Source organism: Melospiza melodia, chromosome 6 (genome assembly GCF_035770615.1).
Source record: "Melospiza melodia melodia isolate bMelMel2 chromosome 6, bMelMel2.pri, whole genome shotgun sequence".
In the NCBI taxonomy this organism is placed as follows: domain Eukaryota; kingdom Metazoa; phylum Chordata; class Aves; order Passeriformes; family Passerellidae; genus Melospiza; species Melospiza melodia.
In genome coordinates, this window is record NC_086199.1 from 16,850,170 (window position 1) to 16,874,410 (window position 24,241).

Genomic DNA, 24,241 nt, shown 5'->3' on the forward strand with positions numbered 1-24,241 from the left:
AATGTGGTTTAGGCATCTATGCTCAGTTTCCAAGATAATATAAATCTTCTGGATCAACAGAAGAACTCTATTCATAGCACTGGCAAACAAGAATAAATGATTGCAATGCAAAATGAGTTCTTTCTAGAACACATTTTCTACTGTGTTAACTTCCTACATTCTTTAGCTAGAGAAATGATCAATCTCTCTTTTCCTCTCTGTCTTAGATAAATACATCTCACTCTTAGCTGCCTTTCATTAAATTGTCCTTTGTTTTATTCTAACACCTACTTGTAATAATCTGGGTCATTCTAAACACTTGCTATCTTCCCTTGGTTTTAAATTCTTCAGATGCTTTAATATACCACTCTCTATTCTGAAATTAGTTTATATAATCTGTATATATGTTAATTTACTCTTTTGCAATGAGTTATTGCTAGTTTGTCAGGCTTAAGTACTCAGATATGTTACTCAAGTACATTACTGGAGTGTTGTGTTACCCAATGACATCTCCTTCCATGGCCTGCAATGTGACCCTTCTGTGTATGTAGCCAATGATTACCAAACTTCTGACAGCAGGGGGGAAATTATTGCAATCTATCTTCATATTACAGGTGTTTGTTTGGTTTTGCTCTTTTTCAAACGGCCTCCTCTCTTAACTTTTTCACTTTTGTTCAAACTAGATTTAAAAAAAACATCTTGTCATATTTCTATTCATTTTGTCTTAAGTGTTTTGCTCATTGTATGCTATTTCAGTATTTTTTAAAATAATGCAGTATTTACTTTCACATTCAACCACTAAGGCACAAGATGCCTCCACACATACTTCTCCCCATGCTGTCAGTCATTGCTATCCTGTCACTGGAATCTCTGACAGCAAGAAAGTATTCACATATAAATGAAACTGCACACATTTCAGAAGAATGTGATTACACTTCTTACCAAAACCACCCCTGCCAGATAACTTATCTACATCTGACAACTATCTTTTATCTAAGAAATCTGTGTGTTCAGCTCACTCAAAACCTTCTTTTTTTTTTCTTTTTTCCTTTTATATTCAGGTTTGTGACCATTAGAAAGAATTAAGAGATTAAGTGATGCAGGTATTTCAATCCTACCGCTTCCCATGCTTTCCCCCTCACTTGTGTAAAGTCAGGTGTGTGCAGAATGAGAAGTGAAAAGCACTGACCGGGGTCACCTATGTGAATTGGTGCTCCATGGGCTTCTTTTAATCCAGATGTTGCTGACACAGCTGCTCCCAACTTGCTTTCAGGAATGGGTCTCATTGTGACTACTAAGTTGCAGTGAAACATAGAAATGCTGTTGCAAGGCACAGATGTCTGGCAGTTCAAAAGAATCCAATGTTAGCAGGAATATTGAACAATGTTTCTAAAGTGTCAGAATAAATAAAACTAAATCTTTGTGCTGCACTTGAGTTTAGAAAGGCTGCATGCTAACACTCATTTTAAATCCTTTTGAAAAAAATTCTTGGGATAATGCTTTTTTTTTCCTTTAAGGTTCCATCATGTAGCTGCATCACTAAAATTTTCAACTTAATGCATTCCTTGTTTTGGTGCACACAACAAGATGAGCTCAGTATGTTGAATATTAGCTGAAAACAATGGTGTGTCCCCCCTACAGAAGGTGAAAATGCTAATAGAAAATTATGGCACACTTGCAAATCTACTTAGTCTGACTCTACCCTCTGTAGTTGAATACAGAGCCCAGTAACATGGCAGGGTCAGCAGCTGCTGATGGCAGTACCCTCTTGTACAGAAGTTGCATGACAGTTCCATACATACAAATAGTTCATGCCCCTACAAAGGCTCTATGGAATTCATCATCCTCACCAGCTGGGAGGCTGAGCTTTTTCTATTTAGAAAGAAAGCAGGTCAGCTTTTTAGGAAAAAATGTCAAATTTCTGAGTTGTAGTTGAACATAAACAAGACATCCAGAGAGCTGGAGCTGCCAAGAAAATGTTCATTTAAAGCCTTTATAATGATAATAATAATCACACCTGTCACTTAAGAAACACACTGTGCAGTTCTTCACAGCATTAATGTGCTACAAACTGTAAAATTTTCCTAATTCTGAAATTCTAGAAGCAGATACATAGTTGTATTTTTTTTCTTTACGCTTGGTAGAAGGACTCGCGTGTGAGTTATGCTTGCACCTTTGTTTGAGTGGAGTGTAGCATAGATTGTGTAATGATAACACTGAAAATAACAAGAACCTTTCTCCAGCAGCACAGCAGCTGAACTAAATGAAAAAGGCATGCAGATGCATGCTTCAATGTTCTTAGTATTAAAGGGTTTATTTACTGGAGACAATTATTCTAAGTCTTCTGTTACCATTTAAATGTACACCACAAACTTTTTAAGCACAGTCATAATTTTTCAGTGCTATGGTAAACACCTCAAGTCATTGCTTTGGAAACATCTTGTGGCCCAGAGGCCTGTGTTTGTAGTAAATGTGCTGTTTAGAGGCTCTACTGTCACAGGAAAAATCCAGAATGTGGCTGTTAGGCAGAAGAAACCACTATTGTCATAGTTTTTAAAGGAATAGGTTTATAAAAGGAATACTCCAACTGCAAACAGGGGCTGGTATGGAGAGCAGGACACACATAAAGACATGGTCAGAACAGTGCATGGATCACTGGGTAAAACAGAGGGGGCAAACCAGAACAGAATCCACATGAAATGGCTGCCACAGGAAACAGGGAAAGCTTTGTCATGAAAAATGAATAAAAAAGGAGATTGGCCTTACACTGAACTGAGGCTGGGAATGTTTTACCCTGTGTTTTCAGCACTAGCATATGCCGTTAAGTTACTGTGTAGGTAGAGAAAAAAAGTTCTGATTTGAACAATAGGTATATGCACCTAATCTGACTATGGGTGAAACTCACAGGCGAAATTACAACAAAGATTGTGTGTGCATATACTTACTTTGTACATGCTTGCATTACATTTTTGCTCAACGTTTCTGATAGGAATGCCGGCTTTTTGGATTGCTTTTTCAGAAGAAAAGCTGCACCCTAAATAAAAAGTCACCATGTCCTTGAGTTGTTCAGAATACTCCTTAAGGCTTTTCAGTGATCCAGTATAAGCTCCATGCTCATATTTTCTGTACTGTAGGCAATCAGTTCTAGTGAAATAAGAAGTTATCACAGCTTTGTCATATTTTTTAAAAACAAGGTGAATTGGTTGAATTGACATAAACCCAGTGTGAAACCACACAATACAGCCTGCTTTATCCATTTTGTTCTTTCTGACTAATAATGAAACAAACACAGGCAGAACCCCCAGAACATCTTACTCTGCACAAAACCAAGCTGACAGACAGAATGTTAGAGTTTGAGATTTTTTAGGCTTTATAGGTAAAGGTCCCTTATGCATATCTTGTCTCAGGCTTTCAAAAATTAGGGAGCTGGTTTGAACCTTGTTTTTAGTGTTTACCATAGGAGTACATATTTCAAGTTTCAGAGACTCTACAAGTATCATGCAGGCACCCTGACTGTCTTTGTAGTAAATAAAACAAATATAAAACCCTATTATTGAATTCTGCAGGGTCAGACTGCAAAATATTAAAAATTTACACAAAATTTCACCTTTGGATTAGAAAAATTACTTTTAATACTGACAATTATCATAACATGTGGCTCAAGAACAAGATAATCAGGCTGTTATACATGGTTTTCACTCAAAGGTATAACTCCAAGAAAAGAACCTTGTTCAAAATCTTCAACAGTGTAACCAGGCTGTTTCCTCAAATTCTCCTAATCACCACCAGCATTCACTTCAGAATATTGGCCAGCAGAGTTGGTCTGTAGTTACCTGATATCAGAATCACTTCTCAGGGAAGGACATTTCCAGTCACCTGGTTGACTTCTGTACAGCAGTGGTAGAGGTCCATCGTTTGCACGGCAGAACTTCTCAAAGTCATCAGCCAGGGACTTGTGCAAAATCACAATATTGGCCTGTTTGTAGCCTTAAATGGTGGAAGGTAGGAATAGCTGGTTATTAATTCAGTTTTTTGTTTGTGAAACAATAACTTTTCTGTATGAATTTCTTTAGATGGTTTATGAATTACCTAAAGGAAATTTTTGATTCAGAACTTTGTAATTAGATCAAACTTCTTGAAATGCTTTAGAAATCATAACTAGGCCTACTCTATATGAGAAGTCATTCGCAGCTAAAACAGTTGGCAAACATGGGTAGTGGCAGAATATGAAGACACCATAATTAAAAATAATTTCTATTCATTTATACATAAACATAATTTCCTTTCTAACTGGGGACATTAGAATATAGGAATATGCTTTATTTGCAAATGCTAACTCAGAGCCAAAGAAAGGCTATCACACACCACACTTACACAATTATTTTTCACCACACCAGGATATAAATCAATCCAAAAGTAAACTCCTGGTATCTTGATATTCATAGCACATTCTTTAGAATTTCTTGGCTAGGGAATTTTAATGTGGACTGCAATTAAACAGATATGATTACAGCTCAGGAATAAACTCTTGACTGTCCACTGAATTGCAGTAATTTCTAATTAAAGTTCTGATTTAAATTCTTATTTAAAAAAAAAAAAAAAACAAACTAAAACAGAACTGCTACACTTTCTTCACTTGGAAACAACTTTGATTTAAAAGGTTCTTGATTACTACTATGAAATAGCTTCTAAAGACATTAACATTTTTGCAATGAGTTCCACTGCAGAAAGGTCCCATTGAGCAAAAATTTATTTTCTTAACAGTAGTAGTTAATACCAATGCCATTTAAACTCTACTGCATGGAAATATCAACTGTTCAAATAATGGGGGGAAATCTGGAGTACAACTGGTCCTGGGTGTATAAACCCAGCAATTTACAATCCCTAAATTCTGTACCCATTCTCTCTTGAAGAGTTATTACTGTCTGATATCAGGCAGGTGAGTAGGAGGCTGCACAGAAGCACTCACTTTCTTAAATACTGCAGTAGTCTGTCATCAAAGAGGCAATAATTTAGTTGAAATCAATGAGCTGCCTTCAAAGGCTGTAGAAAATGAGCCAAATCTTACTCTTGACTAAAGCTAACCAAGACATCCAAAGAGCATTCTATTCCTGATGGAAAAATGCAAAGCAAAGGCTGAGGTAAGCATGCATTTGCATACTGAATTTGTCCACAAACTGATCTCTTGGGAGTAGTCAGCACAAAAATCCATTTTATTACTAGCAAAAGTTACTAAATACAGAACAAGATTCTTGCTAAATACAGAAAAATATTTTTGCTTTATAAATATACTACATTAACCACTGAATAAAACATTAAGTTTGGTTACCCCTCAGTTTCATTCCCTGCCATCCATGAGAAATCCACAGGCACTTTCTGCTCTGCTGGTTATATTAATGAGTTCTTAAAATTACGGGTTTAGTCAGGGTACTCAACTGACAACACTGAATTTAACATACTAGTTAGAGATGAGAGGCTGAATCTTCAGGCAAATACTCGATGAACTCAGGCAGCTTCATTATAATACTTTGAGAACTTTATTGCTTTTCCTGATAGCTATCCTTACTTTTTGTACACAACCCATATCTCCTGATGGATTCACTTGCATTATGGAGCCATCATTATGAATGTATTCACAAGCAATGGTAGTGGAGCTGGATGTGTTGACCAACCCAGGCAGTAATTCAACACACTCATGTCCAAGTTCAGAGAAGCTTAGAAAGAGCTTTTAACTTCTATGGTGAATGACAATGAGGGCAGTAAGAAAGAATTGGTTAACAACAACATAAGACATAACAACATAACAATTTGTTACAATGGTTCTTTTTGTATAATGAAACTGGTTGTGCATCAACTTTTTTTTTGTTTTATATGTCAACAAAACTTCTAAAAATGTTAGAACTAATACATTTAAAACTATTGCAGCAATAAATTCAACTTTAAAATTTTGGTCGGGGCAAACTGCAAATTATAAACATTGTAAAATGTCTTCCATTAGTATTTTTCAACTTAAGAACTGATAGAAAAGAAAAACACAATCTCAAGACTCACTACAGTTCTAAAATATGGCCTTTAACATATTTTATAGTACTGCTACTATTGTCCACACAGCTTTGTTGATCAGCTATTTGCCATGGTATTTTTGTTTATGTTATTTTTTAAAGTTGATCAGAACAATGGCAAACTTCTCTGCTTTTGTAAAAGCCCAGCTATGAAAGGCAAGACAGAAATCAATTTTCCAAAATGCATTCAGTTATCTCAGTATAAAACTAATTTTTCCCTCCTCCTTATAACTCCCAGCCTTGCTGACCCAGTAATCTTCACCTTCTGCAAAAAATGAAGCAGAAAAGCACTCCTGTAACAATATGTCTCTAATTCTTCCCCAAAGCATATCTAATGTGCTAAGTAAAGCAAAGTCTCTGTGAAGAACATCTTACAAATGTGATAATAACATGCAAGAAAACCCAGATTTGGTTAAAGATTTTTCAAATATTTTCTACATCCATCATTTCTCAATGACAATTGGAAGCTGAGGGATGCACTGCAGACACTGAAAATAAAGTCCGTGTACATTACTCAGGTAGGATAGTACATTTCCTCTGATATATCTTTATGATTTAAAAAACAGTCAGGTGTTTACAGTGTGATTTCAAAAACACCCAAGAATATAACATTTTCTTCTGTTTTACTTTGGTGCTTTTGATATTTCTTCAATCCTTTACAAACAAAAACAACGTAGTTATGAATCTGAAATAGAATCACTTTGCACAGAGAGCTGTTAGGTTTACTTACCTTCTGCCATTCCAGAAGTATTACTAATACTGAGTCTGTTGCATCTAATTATTCTTCTTAGCACATGGGGAAGGAGAGATTTCAACCCTCCTGTCAAAAGCATATTTTCCTCCTTAACGGAAAGATAATAATAAATTTTAGCACAAAGCACCTCCCCCCTCCCCATAAATTCTGATTTTCTGGAGAACTTAGCTTACATTTCCTCCTTGTACTCCACCAAAGTTATTATCACTGGGAAATTCTAAGTTGTAGCTCAAAAGGGAGATCAAATTCAAAAGGTTATTTTACTGACATTCTATGACTATATGCAAACTGAATCTTTCAATAAATTAGCTGGAGACATGCATTTTAATATTTGGGATAAAACACAAAATTTTGCTGCCCTATAATGTAAAAAACATTTATTTCCTCCCTGATAAATATTAATTTTCTAGAGTATGCAGTTTTACAAAAGTCATTGTAAATTTAAAATTGCAAAAGCACAAGTGGATTAACCTACCAGGGTATAATCTATAAAATTACTTCTCTGATCAAAATACTTCTAGGCAATTAGCAAGGCAGCCTTGTGGTAAAGAGAGAACTATATTCAGAAAGTGTCACTGTAATTCATTTCACATGAACTATGGTTTTTAAATATTAATTATGCAGAAGTGAATACTCCTGTGGCTATTCTTCCACTGGGAAAGCACACATAGAGATGTTCAAGTCACTTGTCACACAATCTGGAGTAGGTACAGAAAAAAGTTTCCTAATTACAATCAATATCTGCCTCTTCTTACTTCTTTTGAAGATTTAAAATGTCATTTTTCTGTAATCCAGACAAAATTCACACAAAGCTTTTTTCTCAACCTGAACTACTAACAACTAAAAAGGATTTATTACAACACTATTAGGAAAAAGAGTTAGGTCTGACTAAAATAATAACTGGCTGCATATGATATTAATCTTAATTACTTTCAGGTAAAGAAACTGAACTATCCTCCAGTTAATTCAATTACTAACCTCCAAGTTTTTCTTTAAATCAGAACAAGCCATTCTTGATGTCATTCAAAACCAGTAATAAATATGAGAGAAGCTGTGCTGCTCTTTTTAAAAGTTGTTGCTAAATTAATATATAATGAGATGTACACCCTTCTAGCAAAAGCTAATTTTTCTGTTAAAGGTCCAGTTTTTTGTTCTGTAACTATGATAATACAAAGTTTCACTCTCACAATTGGAGAGTGGAGTGGAATAGTTTGAAAATTTGTACCTCTGAGCAATCATTCTGTAATTAACATGAAGAGCAGTGATATGTTTTGACTGAAATGATACTTTTATCCTAGTCTGTCCAAAATGTTTCCCAGAGTTTGCAGAGCTCTGAAAGGTTAAGAGTAGTGCACTGAAATTTAAAGTAAACTTTGTCTCTTTTCTTAATTCTGAAATCTTTATATAGCATTGTCAGCCAAATGAAAAGTCTTTTTCTGAAATCCAGCTTACTACTTTCTAGATCTTCTTTGCTGCTTTTACATTATCACTCTGTATGCTGTACAAAAATAGTCTTCATTACAAAATCATGAACAATTCCAAACACACACTTTAAAGATAACAAGAAGTTGGATATAGAGATGTCGCTGAACACTAATTCAGGCCTATAAGTATCAATTTAAGATACCCTATTCTTACTCTGGAGAGAATTTCTAACACTAATCTGGAATGATTAATTCAAGACGTTTCAAACTAAATACAATGATCCTAGTAAAATATTCCAGATGTGTTCATTCAATTCTTTCAGATAATTCTTTATTTCTGAGGATCTTTAAAACCGTCTAAATAATCTGTAGGATTGGTGGCCTGCTACTGATGAACTACTAGTTTAGTTGGACTTGAAAGGCAGTCTGAAGTCCAGAAAATTAGTCTGGAACAAAAGCTGTCTTTAGCTAAGTATTTTGTCACAAATGCCCTGTTCTGATGTTGGGAAAGCCCTCTCATAAAGTGTGGGCCCAGCAGCAGAAATGAAAGTATCTAGGAGATTTTATCAGCAAATATTTAGGTCTCTAAAAGTTTTTGGTTCATTTGACAGCAAGTGGCTAACAAGCTACAGGACTATGAATATCAGTAATGCTGAAATGTCAGCTGTAGATATCATACAGAAGCACTTGGGCTTGTTGCTCCTACTTGTGAATAAACATATACTATTGATGATGACTGGTTAGAAAGTGAATAATTTAAACACTAACTTTGTATAAGCACAGTGAGACAAGACTCACCTTCCTGGGGCAGTTTTACATAGTAACAGGAAAAATTCAATTTGATTAATGTTCTGATTTTTAACTTTAGATCACTGTATTTGCAATACAATATCTGTAATAGATTGTGCTGTTATTTTGTTTATTAATTACTAAATTAATATTGGATAGACAATAAAACCAGTGAGATGGTCACAGTAAAAACCAGCTTTTGCTATGTGACTTTCCCACAAATAGTGGGAAATGCAGTATGCTATTTCTCTAAGCCAGGAGGCATAGTCAGGTTTAAATTCCCCAACCATCTCTAGGACTTCCTGAAAAATCCTTGGAGCTATCATGACCACGGCATGTTTGGAATCTCTGGAAAAAAGTATGGAGGTTATTAAGATCTTAAAGCATCTTTTCCATTTTTTTCTGTCAAGATGCCTAATAAAATGCACAGACTGACTTCATAGGGGCCTCATGCGCCACTCCAAGTAAACAGTGTGAGACAGTGGTTAATCAGTTAGCAGGATCTGTGCCTTGGCAGAGGTTTCTTAATTCCTTTACTTTGTTCTGAGATCGTTTCAGATAATGATAGTATCAGCTACCTCATGGGGGTATGTTGGATCATGACACAAGACAACATGCAGGGTGTTAAAAAGGCCTTAAGAGAAGAGGCTGACAGAGCTTACAAGATGGCTGTTGTGCCTGAAGGTATCCTATGTGGTGTCCCCCCAAAGGGCTCCTAAGATCTGGCTTTCCAGTGTGTTCTCTTTAATGGAAAGAACATTTAAAGCAGACCAGATAGAATCCTGTGTAAACAGCGTTTGAAAATCAAGTCATTGACTGGCTGTATAATGACAAATTTCATACTTAAAGCACCCACTCTGAAAAAATACCTTGTTCTAAGTCATGCTGCTGACATCAGACTTCCTGACTTTCAACACCAACAATCAATATAGTAAAGCTTCACAGTACTGAAGCATCAAGTTTGTTCTTGAGGAGCATTTTCTTAAATATCTGCTTCCACATTAGAAGCACAATAAACACTATTCTTTTTAGAGCTTTCATGAAGGTTCAATGTATTTAGTGTGTAGCTTGAGTTTTACATACTGAATTAAATGGCTGAGGATTAAAATACATTGCTGTCTGAGACATTAAGATGGTACTTACCCTCTACTGATTTGTGGGCACTACCATATCCTGAGCTGCTCTTCCAGATCTTGACAAGGATGACGAAACTTCAAAGCTGGAAAAAGATGAAAATTATGTAGGGAGCTGTGTGATCAGGCAGTGAGGACAGTTTAGTTTATGCCAGATCAGTAGTTCAGAATAATGAATCAATTTGTAAGGAACAATATTGTATTGAAATGACATTATATTATAAATCTTTATAATATAAAGATTCAAGAAAATAAGAAAATGTAAATATTCAAGGAAAAAAACTCTCTTTGTATCATAGTGGCAGTCAGGAAGTACAGTTTGGTAAAAGTTCCAAACAGATCTTGGGTCTGGCTTTAATAAGTAACATAAAATTGTTAGTTGACATCTTCATTCAGTAAATACTTGTGCAGTGGTACTTAATGCCACTTCAATGGAATTAAGCAGTTACCACTATCTGATTAATTTGGCCCAGATGATTTTCAAAATATCTCATTACCAAGGCAATAACAATTTCCAAGAAAGCCATATTTGGAGGGTGAATATTTTTGCATTAGAAATTGTGCTCCCTGGTTGCCATATGAAGCTCTAAGTCATTAACCTCTAAGTCATTTCTACATGCTGTTCTCAGAGCACTAGTTGAATACAGGTGACTGCAATGCTGTGCTCATCTTTGCTGAGATGACTGAAATGGGACTGGTTCCAAGCCTCGTATGTGTAACTGATTGTAAAGAATATGCTCTACTTGCCCAAAAATCCACAACTCATGCAAGGAAAAACGCATGCTGAGAGGAAGACATGAAGCAAGAAAAATGTAGTTCTAGAAAAGATTTAAAAAAAGAGATTGCCCTGCATTTTAGATTACTTGCATGATGGACAGAGTAGCCTCTTTGCATCTTCCAGGCTATTCCTCGTTTTTTTCCTCTTTTTCTAGAGTGTGCTTTTATCTCTGCATCTTTTCCTCCCTCAGCTCACACCTCTATCACCATAACTCCAAGCTGGGCTGACCTTCGTAGCACTTGCTTCCTTGGTTTGTCTGACTGCATGCTGTGGCAATATGGGAAGTTTAATGCCTTCTCTCCTCTCACTGGCTCTTTTTAATTCATATAGTTGATGTATCTCTCAGTTTTACTTTAACATCTCAATTTTTAATCTTAAATGAGCTTTTTCTGTTCCTAGTGTGAGACAAAATAGTCTAACATCGGAACTCATAATACACATAAATAAATTCACAAATGTCTTCCCAGATTTAAGATTTAGACTCCTCTGACCCCACCTATACTCATAGGTGAATATACATCTATATCTATATATCCCTTTTAATATTACAGACAGGCTTGGCTTAAGCATAGTTTTTCTATTTAGTTTTTCATTTTTCTATTCTTAATTTCTGACAGTGGAACCACCAACTGCCTTACAAAGTTATATCTCTTACAAGCTACAGTTTATTAAGTGTTTTTGCAATCTGCAGAACAAAAGCTCTTTATGGAAAAAGAAGGAAGGCCAGTACATGAAACATTTTCTATTATCTTAGAGCTTTCAAAATGAAAAAGTGAATCTGTAAATTTTGCAGATATTTAAATACGAACATAGATTCTTTACAGGCCCACATTGTAAATTATTCATCATCCAAGAAAATGGAAAAATGTCATTTAAGTGTCAGAGAGATTACACTTTGAAATGCAGTGGGTGGGTCCATACTGCTGTGCTAAACTACACTAGATAAAAACGAATCAAGAAATTATGTAATAACACAAAGGATTAAAACATTCTTCAGAAGTGTCAGTGTGACTACTTTGCCTTCACACATATCAAGTGAAATAATGAAATAGAAGTAAAACAATAGCATTTCTGGGGTTTTAAAATGGAAGACATGACAACACACAGCCTGTAAAAAGTATGGGTGGTAAAGGTAATAAACAGGTTTGAACACTGCAAAGTAGTTAACACCAATTTCTGGTGTTATGAATTACAGGTCTGTTTCTCCAGTGGCACTGATAGACTAGTAAGAATATGGTTTGATGCAGCATAATCTAGAGACTTGCTTGCAAGGAGCCCAAAGACTCTTATGAAATATAACCTTGCATTGCTCATATCACTTTTGTCCTATTTTCAGTTTAAAGTTTGATAATAAGAATGGGTGGTGGCATGTACGGGATCATGGGCCAAAAAAGTGCAAGGGTCAGTACTTAAAACTGCTGGGCAGGGTTTTTAAATATTGTCATGCAGATACCTCACCCAGAGCTACTACAGCAGAGTAACCTGAAACATGAGCCAGGCTATGGGCTGCCTTTTCCAATACATAATGGAAAGTAATCTAAACTAATTATAATCTAACAAACACTTTGTGTACTTTGCCTTGTCCTAGTATGAACATGGTTACAGAGGATTGTTAACGTAAACACACTTTAAATGACCTGCTGTTTAATCATCAAGCTGATTTGAAATTCTGCCAGCAGATTTCTGTGAAAAGCACAAGCTTCTCTGAAAATTTACTTCATTTGATTTTCCAACAGGATCTTTCAGTTACACTTGTGATCTTTTATTTGAAGAATCAATTAATGAACCTTTTTCTCCTCATCTGCTATGAATCATTTCAAAGCAGAGAAGATCTTTGTGTATCATTCCAAAAGGGGAGTGTGTAGTGTATTTTCAGACAGTAGCTCATCCAGCAAATTATTATTTAACTTTACATTTGAAATATAGGGTATTTGTGTTTGAAGTTTATGCACCTCTAAATAAGGGCTGCAAATTGAAATTTAAATTAGCTTCCATTAGTGTTCTGTCTGCTGCTTAAAGCAGCCAGCCTGTATTTGAGAGCCTGCAGATTATGCCAAGACAAGAAATTGATAGGATCAATATGTCTTTGATGCAATCTTGTTTATTTGCAAAAAAGCTACACAACATCTAGTTTCTCTCAGTGTATTCAGAACAAATAACAGAAAGCAATTACCAGTTTCAAAGCAGCCATTTCAGACAGCACCGTAAGCTGCTGCAACTACTGCGTTGGTATAACTTTACACTCAGCTTCTGCTCTGGAACAAACCAAATTGTTCCTCAGGTGGAGAAATATGGGCAGAGGCTAGAGAATAGTTCACGTTGGGCCCTGCCCAGTTGTTTAGGCTTTTTTATCCTGCAAAGGATGAGCCCTCATGACTTCACACACCCTTCCAACCCCTTGAGTCATACCCTAATACCCACTTTCCTGCCTCATCACCTTACAAATACATACAACCAACAAGTTTTAGAACAGCTACCACACTTACATGCACCTTTGGCAAGATGCAGCATACACCTAAGAGGAGACTAAGAAATTCATCACGATTTAAAACTGCTACATTCATGCCTTGGACTTTGCTGGCAGGAATACTCACCAGTAGCAAGAGGAGGCTGCAAATGATCCACCGAAGGTTGTTATCATATAAGATGACAAGAGTCGCTTATTCAACTTCAAGAAATTAAAAAAAAAAATAAGGGCATGGGGATCGTGTTTAAATACTGTTTCTCAATCTATGCTGAGCTACAGATTTTAAGAGTTGCTCCACAATTTTTTGGGCTGGGTCCAGATACTATTTCTCTATCTTGGCCTCTTCTGGCACCAAGACAGCGCAAGAATGCAGGGGGACCTTGCTGCAGACCACCAGCACCAGCCTCTCCCAAGCCCCTGTGGCAGTACATTGGCTGGACAAAAACTCCTAAAGCAAGGGATTTTTTTCTTTCCAGTCTTACCCAGAAGGAGAGAAAATGGAGTCCATAGGACAAAGTACAATTACTTATACTGCTTTGTTGGCAAGGCAGCAGCCACAGGTTCTTGTTTTGATAAGAACATGTATCACCACCTAGGTTACACCCAGTCACATCATGCATGGTCACAGGGCTGATGGGGTGCTCATTCCTATACAGGAATTCCATCTGAAGGTAAGCAGGTAAGTGTGTTCTGCTACCTACACATCATAAAAATAGAACCATGCTCCAAAAAACATGCCAGGCTCTTGCTCTCAGGTCTTTCAGGCTACCTCCAGGATTATGCCATTCCTTTTTTGTTCACATGTCTGCCAGCAGGTGCTGTCACTGCACCCACTCACTGCTCACCAAGCAATTCTCCTCAGCAATGGTCACTAAAATTATTTCAGCCCATGTGTTTACACAAAGTTATTGTCCTTGAGATGTGGGTGTCTCAGCATGCTGTGTGTGGGGAATTTCCAGTGAATTGTACCTCTCCAAACTACCAAGAACAAATATCTCCATCTCCACACATACCTGTGATGAAGAGATATTAACTTACTTTTTTCCACTGCTTCCTTCTACTCCTAGACCAAGAAGTATTTGGAATAGCTCAAAAGGACAGAGCATAATTTCCCTGACAAACCTCCAGGCTTCAGTAGTGCTATATGGATGATCAGATGAATCTGTGGCAGGATCTCCAAGAATACCTCACTGCAACTTTCAGGAGTATGTACAGGTAAATTGCTGTTAGCAACTGTACTATGTGATAGCAAATGGTCTGCATTTGGACTGCTATTTTGTCTTGGAGCATCCACGCTGCCCCCCCCTCTAATAAATGTTAATTTGCATCAAGGATACCTGGACAGCTCTGTTCTGCAGCATCCATTCTAACTTGAAGGATTCCAAGTTATGGATGAATTATGGCAGCATTACTATGCTTTCATTAATGCATACCTGACAACTGTGGTATTATGTGGTGACTACAGTTGTCATGATGATCTGGAAACTGCCCTCAGTGGTCTGTTTGGTGCAGCCAAGCACCTGCAGACATTTGTACTCCATATTTGTACTCCATGCAAGAGATCGGGGTGTGTTTGACCAACACTTAGTACAGCAGGACAATGAGAAGGAGTAGCAACGAGCAGTGCTATCAGTAATTAGACATATACTCTAAGGCTGACAATACCACAGTCGTTTTGGAGAAGAGAGTGCTGCTTTGTCACTAGTGAAGATGCCCAAGCTCTGAAAACCACGGATGTTACATACTTATTTGGTAGACTGCATCACAGAATCCATAAATAATCACCGATAATTGTCAACATCCCTAAACTTGTGAACAAGAACATGTAGAATGAGTGAGTTATAATCCTGAACAGTCAAAGCTCCTTGTGGTGGATCGAATGAAGATCTTGACATCATTGCTAACCTTCTTCCCCTACCTATACAGAGAAAGTATGAAACTTTACAGCATGCGAACCTTTGAGGACCTCAGCTGCACAGTAGTGTGACTGATGGAAGACTTGGATGATGTGGCAGTTCAACCAAGCTACACTGACCTGATTGTCCAGTCATCCACAGCAACCAGGAATGAATTAATTTCATAGGCAAGTGGCAACCATGATGACCATGAGAAGAGACCTCCTGCAAGTGGTGTGTTGGTGCTGCAGAGTGTCAACACTTCCCTATACCATTTCTGAACTCAAACCAGTCATTCAAGACCAGCATATGATATAATTACACTGGGCAACTGTCCTCATCCACCACAGCAACCCTTGGCGAAGCAGAGAATGTTGCACCATAGCTAGAGGCTGCCATAGTGCCTATTGCATAGGAGAAAGGTGGGCTTAAACTGAAGCATTGTGTTCTGAAAAGAAAATTCCCAATTACCTTACTTTTAAGGACCTGAAAGGATACAGGCCCTTATTGAACTGTCCTGGGCAGCCTGATCCCACAGCATGTGGGTGTTCCTGATGCAGTCACTCTGTCCTGGCACCCTCGAGGCATCACCACTGGTGGCAGCAGCACCATGGCCGTGCAGCAAGTGCAAGGGAGTGTGACAGCTACAGTGACAAATGCAACAAGGGAGCAGCTCAGGAGCTCTGCTCTGCTGTTGGTCCCAGCACAGGCCACGTGAAGAACTTCACATCTAAGTTCCTGCTGACAGATTAGATCAGGTATCAGTTGACTAAGCGCTCTCACTCTGTAGCTATTCAGCACTTTACACAGTTATGTACAATACACCACAGCAGGCAAACTGAACATCTCAAACCACTGTGTTCATGAGCAGTATCAGCTAAGAGCTTAAGATGTTGAAAAATGAAGCTACATTTCTAGCTCATAGAGTTAATCCTGAACTTTTACTGCTTTTCCCTATGTTCCATGAATAGAGTAAGATCTGTATCACCCTCAAACCTTTTCTCACCATTAATTTTTTTTTAAAGCAGTTTGGTGTTAAAAGAGATGACTCATAATGCTGCAGCATCAGTTAGCTGGCTTGAAAGGGATGCTGATGACAAAATTTTGATTTTCATTACCAAAGAATATGAAGGTAAGGGCTGAAAATGTTTTACACTTCTATCACCTCATTTTATATTTTAAATATGTAAATAAGCTATAGTGATTGGTATCTTGGTGTGCTCTAATTCAAAAATTGAGCCTATATTTTGTATAGAAACGGCACAAAAGTTTAAGCTTTTACTATTATTATTTTTTTTAGAGTTTTGTTCCCAGATATAGTAGATGTAAATAAGCCTAAAACCTTACCACAGAGCTTACAGTTTAAGGACTCAAACCTCTAGTACTTCTATGAATATAAGTAAAAGAGATAAGCAGATAATTAGTCCCACTGAGCTCATGGACAGACGAAGTGCTTAAACATTTGCTGTATTGTACTTCAGCTGCACACGTTTGCATACAAGCCATATCCTATATGCAGAGCTACATAGAGAAAGACATGACAGAAAAGTAAGCATGAAGACAGAAAAGTATATAAGCAATACACTTGCTTTTTATAAACATGTACATGAAACAAGCTAACAACCTTGATATAAGAACCTTGATATAAGTTATAACTAGCAGTGATGAACCATACAGTTCAGAAATTATGTTTAGCTCTGTTTTTGTCTGCTTAGCAACCATTGATCCTTTTTCCTGGTTTCTGTACACATGCCAGGTAGGAAATTGTAATAACATACCTTAAAATTCCATACCCCAGTTTGGAATTTGATAGGACAAAGGGTTGTATCTTTAAACTGAAAGAGGGTAGGGTTAGGTTAGATATTGAGAAGAAATTCTTTCCTGAGAGGGTGGTGAAGCACTGACCCAGGCAGCCCATCTCTGGAAGTGCTCAAGGCCAGTTTGAAAGGGGATTTGAGAAAGCCCCTTGGTCTAGTGGAAGGTGTCCCTTCCCTCCCCATGGAAGAGAGATTGGAACTAGATGATTTTCCAGGTCCCTTCCAACCCAAACCATTCTCTGATATTCCTATTTAGGAGCTATTTTAAAGAGGCCATTTTTGTTCTTGGACCTTTTTTTTACATATCTTATTATAAATCCTAAGTATGGGGAGTGTGCTAAGTTTTGGTTTATTTTATTTTCAAATGAGAAAAGACTCTTGGCTTGTTTGAGCATTAGTTTTTGATCTAGCTGAATTTTCCTTCTCCTCTGAAATGGATTTTCAATTGACATTACATCATAGAGACTAAATAGTTTCATGGTACAGTTAATATATACATAGAGTCCAAATAATTCAAAATATTATTAAAAAAATATTCTTCAGAAGATAGAATTACAGCTACATCTAGCCCAGTATCCTGACTTTGATAAGGATCAATAATGCACAGCCTAAAGAAGACCTCAAAAGCAGAGAAAACATTCACAAAACCTAACTGGTTTATCCTTCCAGCATTTCATGACCTCTGGTTCAGAAACTTTGGAGCTAAGGGACATTTCTTTGTTTATAGAAGTTAATGTAAAATCTGATATCCAAGTGGACTTTATCCCATACAACTGCAGCATTTCATATGGATTTCACCAGCTACCTTCTAAATTACTTTACTTGGAAAACTAGATGCAACTGCTAAGAATTATGCATGGACTGTTTCATTAGGATTCCATTTTCAAAGCCAATATATTTAAAAGTAACAAAATTGTCTTTGTATTAGAATGCAATCTACAAACACATATCATTAGGATTCCATTTTCAAAGCCAATATATTTAAAAGTAACAAAATTGTCTTTGTATTAGAATGCAATCTACAAACACAGACATTCCTTTGATCCTTATTCCATAAATATATTTCCTCTTGAGACAAGCATCTTACATGAATCTTCCAGCAATTTTCAGCAGTATCTCCTCCCGAAGAAGGGTCAGACTACACAGTATATGCAGTGGCAAAAGACAAGACAAATTAAAAGCACTCAGCAGCTTGCATTAATGTGCTCTAAGTCTAAATGTGCAATTAAAATAAAGCATTCACATTTGAAAAACAACTCTAAAAAGCTGTGGGGTTTTTCTCCAAAAGATTAGTCAAATGTGTGTGATTTTGATTGTGGGGGAAGGGAGCAATGAGTTTGGTTCAAACCTAGACCTATTTAGGTAGCTTCTCTTTTAATATAGTTAGTATAAAGACACATTTTTGGGACCACCTGGAATTTTGAAGATGGAGTATATATAGGAACATAATTTCTGGAGAGAAAAAAATAAACCTACAGAATGGATAGCTGTTCAGCTACTTGGAAATATAACCAAATCAAAATCATATAGAGCAAGGTGTATTTTGTCATATATTGCTGTATCCTAACTACCAGTAAGTATTTTTAATAATATGCAAAGATAGAAGAACTGATTTGAATTTTATTCCTGATTTGAATACAGGACCAAGGTGTTTCTCATTACAGATTGAAATGAGATTTTAATCAGTCAAAAGGAAGATGAACAGGCATCAGTTACTAGAAACTGCTGTGATTTCCAGCCACACTGATGGAGCACTAGGAGACTGGTATTAAAAAAAAATAGTTACTACAACTAAAACATTTGAAGAGATGATGGTACCTAATGACTTTCAAACTCCATTCTCTACTGACAGATTTCCCTAATGGAAATTTCTTTCCTATTCTCATAATACTTGTCTTTATAAATTAGCTGAGTTTGACATTGAAAGCTTGCTAACAAGGCTGATTTTGAATCTATTAAGCACTTCAAACTGCAGATATATGAGAGATACAATCATTGTGTCCATGGGAAAATTGTCAGAAGTAATGCAAGCTCATCAATGCATTCAGTTATAAGACTGGAATGAAGTGAGACTTTCTTGCTAGACATCAGATACCAGAAGTTTACCAGAAGGCACATAAAAGAATTTGAAACCATATATAAAAATAAACAAATCAGTGTCCTTTGCATCAAACAACAAATATGGTTCTCTGCCCACCCCTCCCCCATTTAGTGGAAAGTTTAAAAAGCAAGCATTCTGAGTAGATCCAGATAATATTACACAATATTTTCTACTCCTTTTGAAGGAGGAAAATATTGCGATCTCCACTTGGTTTCAAAATCTAGGCAAAAAAAGTGTGTATATATATATATATTTATAAAAACTATAGATGCATTATATATGAATATATATATTAATTCCATGGTTGATTACATAAAGCAAACTGTTCCAAATTAAACACTTATTTCAAGACTGAATAATTTAACAGAATAAAAGTCCAAAATGTGTAACCTATAATTCAAAGAATAGAATGATCAGTATATGACTTTTCCACAGTTACTAAGTGTACAAATGAAAATATGTGAAATAAAGTGTATTAAGTGGGCATTGTTTAGGATATAAACTATGTAAATTAAAAATAGCTAAGAATATTAACAGAAATGCATCTAACTTCAGTGACCTTGTGTTCAAGAGCTCTGCAGAAGTCAACCATCTCAAATGCCTTTCTTAAAAATAAACAGGAAGAGAGAAGATATCACACTTATAGATGGCTGATTTTGTGTCTGATAGACACATACTTCTGATGGACAAGCAATTTTTGACCTTTATAGTATTTATCAGCTTCAGTGAAAAAGTAATTTTTCCAGTTTACAGTTGTCTCCTAAAGGCTTTTATCATAGCACATCAATAAGAAATTTTGGGGGGCAGCTGTTTATTGCGAGTCTGCATCTTGCTGAGCATGAAGTCTGTATCTTCCCCAGCTATAGTAAGGGCTCTTCAGTATTATTGCATGGTGATGTAATCTCTCACCTGCACTGAACACTTGTCCTGTTGGTAAAGCTGTATATTTTCAATTAGAGATTGAAACTTTTGCTGAAAATAGCCTCAATATCATCTATAAAATAACATTTAGAATAAATTTGTTAGATCTTTTTGTAATAAATCAGAGTACATTTGTGGCTTCTTTGAAACAACTTATGAATATTGGGGGTAATTTGATGGCTGGAATATTTTATTGCATGAATATGTTAATAGGTAGATGTAAGACAAGCAAATAATCAGGAAAGAGAAGGGACAAGTTTCTCCACAGTAAACAGATGAGGATTAGTGGTGATTATTCTACAAACAAGGTACGGTATTATTAAAATGGATACAAAGACTTTCTTTAAATGTTTTGGTTTTATGGTTATTCTAGAAAAGGCTGTGGTCTAATAAGAGTAAATGACTTCTATATTAGTCACATTTTAGAATTCCAACAGGAATAAAGTTTACAAAACCAAACAGAACAACCAAATTCATAAGGCCAAAATAGATTAAATTGTAGCCCAAAGCTTCAGCTATCTAAGAGGATGCACTGTGAAGCATCAACATAGAGGGGTAAAAGCAGCAATAGGAAGAGACAAGTGATGATATGAGAGACACTTAACGTCACCTTCAGCTGTGACAACAACATCCTTAAGTCTGTAATTAAAGGCAAATGGATGTCGCAGAGGCAGGGAGTGGGGGGAAGGCTGCTCTCCTGGGGTGTGTGGGTGGTGTGAAGGCATTTACCTCTGCAGACAAAGAGAGGCACTGGAAAGATTAGGCAACTGCTGTCTTAGAGGAGGCATGATTACTTTTACATGGCATATCTGAAGTCAAAAAGGGTACATAAAAGGCTAAAGAAAACACGAGTATGGTCTGCCTTGAAACACAAGATTAAATAAGGGATTAACACTTGCTGTTTGTCAAAGCAGTGAGGCTCTGATGATTTCCTCAGAAATCCTCCCCATCTCCTCCTTAAATATCCATCAAAGCATAGTTCAGGGACTGCAGTGGGTTCCTGTCCAAACTCAAATGATTTATAGTTCTGTTGTTTTGGTACTCGTTATCCAAAAGTAATTATTTTATCTTATGCATAAACCAAACCAGTACCTCCACTAATCACAGTTTTCTAAAGAAAAATACTGTCACACAGTGGAACAGTTTAATCAACTTGTTATCTAAAGAAGCAGGAAAATAATGGCAAGCATCTCACAACTGCCAAAGCCAAGTTCTTGGGTGGGGAGATATTATAAGGCCACACCACATTATAGATACATGTTTCTGTGCTGGTGTGAGAGACTGGAAGCACTGCTGGCTCGAAACCTTTCATGTGTGTGTGGAAGAGGCAGAACAGGCCTTTCCCTGGTGAGGCAGTGCTCTGCCCCATACACTCCCCAGGCCTTTATCCCCGCCCTGCAGCAGCCACTGATCCCCGAGACATCAGAGGCAATGCTCCACACCTGCCCCTGGAGCTCCCAGCCCAGCTCCTGAGTGGCCAAATGACCAAAGTCCCACCTGGGGAAAGGGCCCAGGAAGGCCAAGGGGTATTTAAGGCCAAACATGAGACAAGAATTTCTTGACCTTCCTCCTCCTGGAATTTCTATTACTTGAATGCTGCTGGAACTCAGGAGTTGGTAGCTATATTTGTTCTTTTCAGTATCTTTTCTGTCTTTCTTCTGATTCCTTCTTGTTAGAATTCTGAGCAACTTAAAATTGAATGGGCTTTGAGTTTGCTAAATTGAATGGGTGAAACTAATACTTTGACAAGTGGTTTATGTTGACTGAATGCTGCTACAAACTTTTTGTCAAAGTTATTTGATTTTCTAGGGTTGCCAGTAAAGTTTTCTTTGTTGAGCTCTTGAAAATATCTTGTCAATATTTCTCCCATGAATCTAATTCAAAGTGCATGAACAACTGTAAGCTCTGTTAAAAGTCTCATCAAGTGAATTGTTTGGGGCCTTACAACTGGTTTTGGCTGGGGTAATTTTCTTCACAGTGGCTGGTATGGGGCTGTGTTCTGGATTTGACTGAACACAGTGATGGCAACAGAGATGTTTTTGTTATTGCTGAGTAGGGCTTGCATAAAGCAAAGGCCTTTTTCACTCTTCGTACTGCCATGCTGGCAAGGAAATTAGAAGTGCATGGGAGGCTGGGGACAGACACAGCCAGGGACAAATGACCCAAACTGACCAAAGTGACATTCCAGACCTTATGGCATCATGTCCAGTTTATAAAGTGGGTGAAAGAAAGAGGAAAGCAGGACGCATTTGGAATGACAGATTTCATCTTCCCAAGGCACCATTACTTGTGATGGGGGTCTGCTCTGGTGGAGATGGCTGAACACCTGCTTGCCCATAGGAGGCAGTGAATTAATTCCTTATTTTGCTTTGCTCATATTTGTGACTTCTGCTTTCTCTATTACACTGTCTTGATCTCAACCTATGAGTTTTCCAGCTTTCACCTTTCCAATTCTCTCCCCGAATGTGCTGGTGGAACAGTGAGTGAGCAGGTGGTTGGGCTTGGCTGGGGTTAAAGCAAGACAGTCACTGAGAGAAGTGATTTAATCAAATTTATACACTAACTTCTCTGCATATTACAAGTAATTCTAAGAATCTGTGGCATTTGCCTCATTTGAAGATGCATCTCACTAGAGTTCCAGGAATGCAACACTGAGTTGAATGGGAAGCAAATAATTGACAACAGTTTCTGTAATCAGTGTTTGGTCTGGAATAAAATCTGGTTGAATAGAATGCATTCTTTTAAAAATGGAGAGAGGTGTGTTACTCGTATAAATCTTTATAAAAGCTCAAAAATGCTCAGGGTGAGAGGGTTGAAATACCTCAGAGTTAATGGAGTTATTTACAATGTCAATAATCTGCATTGCTGTCATGCTTCCCATCAATACATTAAGAAGCAGTCACAACAGAAAAGTAAGCTTGAATGTGACATGTTGTAAGAAGGAAGATGCCAAACCTCACTCTTAGCCAGGCTTAATAAATGACAGCCAAAGAAAAATTGCTTAATGGGGCACTTATTTGCATAGAAGTCTTTAACACTTCAGAGAACATGCAAATCCCAAGGAATTTACAAAAAGAGGTAAAATGCCTTCTGACCAACTGGAGTTTGACATCCTCTTCAAAGACTGTCACAGCAAACACTTTACATTAAAAAAGAAAAAAGATTAATAAAACGGAGTGTTCTAACATTCAAATAACCTAGGTTTCACCTAGAAGTCCTCTACTTAAGAAAAATGAAAGAAATGAGGCTGTGCATGGATTATTGAAAGCTCAAAGAACTCCAAGTGCCTGGTGCATAACCTCTAGAGCAGATTATCTACAGTAAATATTGTACTGGATATTTTTAGGTGGTGAAGTTACTGCTTCATATTCTGAGCTTGCCTATGAAATAGGCAATAGGGACAGACGCAACAAAATCATGGAAGAAATAAAAGGTAACAATTCTTCACACTCTTTTGTAACTAAATCATTATGGGTCATCAGATGAAATTAGCAAATGGCAAAGTCAAAGCAAGCAAATGGATGTCTTTATTTAGGAACTGCATTGTTAAACCAGAGACTCTCATGACACTATGCAGCTGCTCCTGGCCAGTGTTGGCAACAGCAATGCTGAGCTAGAGATACCCTAGTTTGCATCCTGTATCTAAATAAATCAGTATGGGATGAAAAAATTAAGAAAAACAGTAATGAAATTATAGAACTGCTTCAATACCAGTTACCTGTTAGCTCCAGTCCCAAGACACACAATTTACAGTGCCAGTGTCAATTATGCAGGTGAAGTTAGAAATACCCATCTTTTGGATATATTGAAAATTTGTAATTCACTCTCATAGTTTTTGCTACTTGATTTTTCACAATAGTATTTTATATCTAGGCCATGTTAATGGAAACATATTTATCTACTGGTTTTCTAACACATTTTAGTATCTTTTTGTTCTTTAAAACTCAGGGAAATCTTTCATCAAAACATTTTCCTGGTCCTTTTAAAGGTGTTTTTAGTTGTAATGTAATGCTGATTATATTAAATCATATTGTATTATAAAATATTATAATACTCTATGTTAAGAGGTGCCTTCCAGTCACCTAATATAGTACTTGAAACTAATGGGAGTTTTCATATTT

At 36.9% G+C, this 24,241-nt stretch overlaps 1 protein-coding gene across 7 annotated transcripts in view; it reads right to left on the reverse strand.

Moving 5' to 3' along the window:
• DGLUCY (D-glutamate cyclase) overlaps nt 1-24,241 on the reverse strand; it is a 49,470-nt gene that overhangs the window by 19,500 nt on the left and 5,729 nt on the right. Inside the window, exons 1-7 of one of the 7 annotated variants that reach the window (XM_063160109.1) lie at nt 15,753-15,979; nt 13,514-13,587; nt 10,152-10,227; nt 6,772-6,883; nt 3,813-3,966; nt 2,925-3,123; nt 1,169-1,319 (exon numbers count right to left, since the gene is read on the reverse strand). In XM_063160109.1, the coding sequence (XP_063016179.1) occupies nt 1,169-1,319; nt 2,925-3,123; nt 3,813-3,966; nt 6,772-6,874 (607 nt within the window). In that variant the 5' untranslated portion in view covers nt 6,875-6,883; nt 10,152-10,227; nt 13,514-13,587; nt 15,753-15,979. Of the gene's footprint in view, nt 1-1,168; nt 1,320-2,924; nt 3,124-3,812; nt 3,967-6,771; nt 6,884-9,670; nt 9,791-10,151; nt 10,228-13,513; nt 13,863-15,752; nt 15,980-24,241 lie in introns of those variants that run through there. The other 6 variants (XM_063160111.1, XM_063160108.1, XM_063160112.1 and 3 more) reach the window with 6 other exon arrangements.